Genomic DNA, 2,092 nt, shown 5'->3' on the forward strand with positions numbered 1-2,092 from the left:
TTGTGATTTGCGCAGGCCGGCAACATCCAGCCTTTCGTCCGAAACCGAATATGTGAGGACGTTATATTACCTCGGGCTAAGAACCGTTCGATTTCAGTTTAGTTCTAGTTACCTCTAGACATGAAGTACGAATACAATCCTTTAATGACAACCCTTTAAGCGTATTTACCGTCAGGGGGAGAATAGGGGGAGGGAAGGCAAATGGACGGTTGTACCTTAAGCGCGAGGCTTTAAGAGCCAGCTTGGGTTACCTTCGGGCCAGTTCTTGTCCGCACACGCGCTTCCTGTATACGCACGTTATGCCTGTTCGCGCTTCACGAGGTATACAGAGATACAAGGTGAAGTTTCCTGTGTGTCGAATGTACATTTAATTATTAAGAAAACAGTTATTCAGGCACGCAAGTTGGGCAGGGGAGCAGCGCGCAGCCAATGGAAGAAGCCGCGCGTACCCCAGGGATTCCCTCCTTCACTGTTTGTCCGGAATCGCTCGATTGAACATATGAAATTTCTTTTTTTTTTCCCGACCATCCTCAATTTTCCTTCACGATCTTTCCTTGATCGCATACTTTTACCCAAAATTGGCGAGTGAAAGTGTCGGGAGTTGGAAGGGATCGACAAAAGTAGGCGATCAAAAGAGTCGAGAGACGACGCGATTCTTTATGGAAAACAGGAAAGTCAGATAATTGAAGAATCTGTGCGCAAAGAGAATGAATGCAGAGATAATTTTTTACGAATCCTCTTACGATCGCTTGCCGCGCCATTCTAATTGGACGACTTTTCGAGGAGGGGCTCGAAGGTACGCGCGGAACGCAAGAAGGTCCATCGTTAGACGAGTTTCGCACGCGGAAACAAACGGCCGTGTCCGATCGACCCGGCTGACGCAGAACTCTCGCTTAGTGCTTAATGTATCCTCGACAGTTACTCGACATGTATATTTTTAAGTTGCGAACTTTAACAATGTTGTTCCATATGAAACTTTTGCTCCGCGCAATTAAGGGACTTTAAACTGCTTTACTTTGAAACTTACAAAAGAGTTATCAATCGTGAGGAGGATTACGCGGTGGTATCGTGGGAAATTTGTACGTATACGAACTAATTTACAAACCTGCTTGAAGAATTCGTTGTTAGATAGCGCCTTTCTCTAGAGATCCTTAAGTAAAAGATGCGCAAACTTCGAGCATTTGCAAGAACATGGCGACCTCCATTATGTGTCATATGTGTGTGGAAGTCGCCATGTTCTTACAAAGTTCGCACATCTCTTACTTGAGGATCTCTACCTTTCTCTACAGATCCTTAAGTATGAGATTGGATCACCGTCCTGAATATGGCGGATTACTTAAGAATGAGATAGACATCTCATTTTATCTCATGCACCACCTTAAATATGGCAGACTAATTAAAAGTTGTCTAAATGATGTTCAATCTCTTACTTGAGAATCTATATCCCTCTTGTGGCAATTGTTTTCAAACTAGAAGCAAGCTTATATTATTAAAGCCGCTTTTCCTAAAATGCTAATTGCCTGCTAAAAGTATCAACGAGAGTTCGTGCGAACCACTGATTAAATTCAGCGATTAGATGCGGATTACAGCGGACCGCCAAGTAGCTGACGCGGACGAGGATACACTGCTCTAGACGAGAGTTCTCACATTCGTTTGTGCGAAGAGCAAGTCTACAGCCAATCGTAGCGCGATCATATTCCCGGCAATACTGTATCAATTGTGATACATCCTGTCGGCAACAGGCCAGCACCGATTGGCAATCCTTGGGCACGGCCACGTGGCGTGATCGCGCGCAAAACCGGCGAGGGGCCTTAGTACGAGTGCTGCGGCTGCAAAGACGAGACTCAGCTGTGCGCCGACGTATCCGAGCCTTGGCTGTTGCCTAGCCCACCCATGCCGGCCTGCGAAGTGAGCCTGGTGGCCGACTGCGATGTCGTGGTCACCGTGGCGGAGTGACTGAGGCCGTGATGCCTGCCGGTTTCTGGCACCAGGTGGGGCGTACGGCTGGAGACGGGCGGTAAGACCGGGCTGACCGGCCATGGGTGTAGGGACATGGTGCTGGGCGCGCTGGGCACGCTGCGCGAATGCGGCA

General features: G+C 48.0%; 1 protein-coding gene across 1 annotated transcript in view; it reads right to left on the reverse strand.

Moving 5' to 3' along the window:
* Positions 1 to 1,739: 1,739 nt before the first annotated feature.
* SK (small conductance calcium-activated potassium channel) overlaps positions 1,740 to 2,092 on the reverse strand; it is a 192,898-nt gene continuing 192,545 nt past the window's right edge. Inside the window, exon 15 of the mRNA XM_018458200.1 lies at positions 1,740 to 2,091. Coding sequence (XP_018313702.1) covers positions 1,845 to 2,091 — 247 coding nt within the window. The 3' untranslated portion in view covers positions 1,740 to 1,844. The remainder of the gene's footprint in view (position 2,092) is intronic.

This window comes from Mycetomoellerius zeteki, unplaced genomic scaffold (genome assembly GCF_001594055.1).
Source record: "Mycetomoellerius zeteki isolate Tzet28-1 unplaced genomic scaffold, Tzet1.0 scaffold707, whole genome shotgun sequence".
NCBI classification, from domain to species: Eukaryota; Metazoa; Arthropoda; class Insecta; order Hymenoptera; family Formicidae; genus Mycetomoellerius; species Mycetomoellerius zeteki.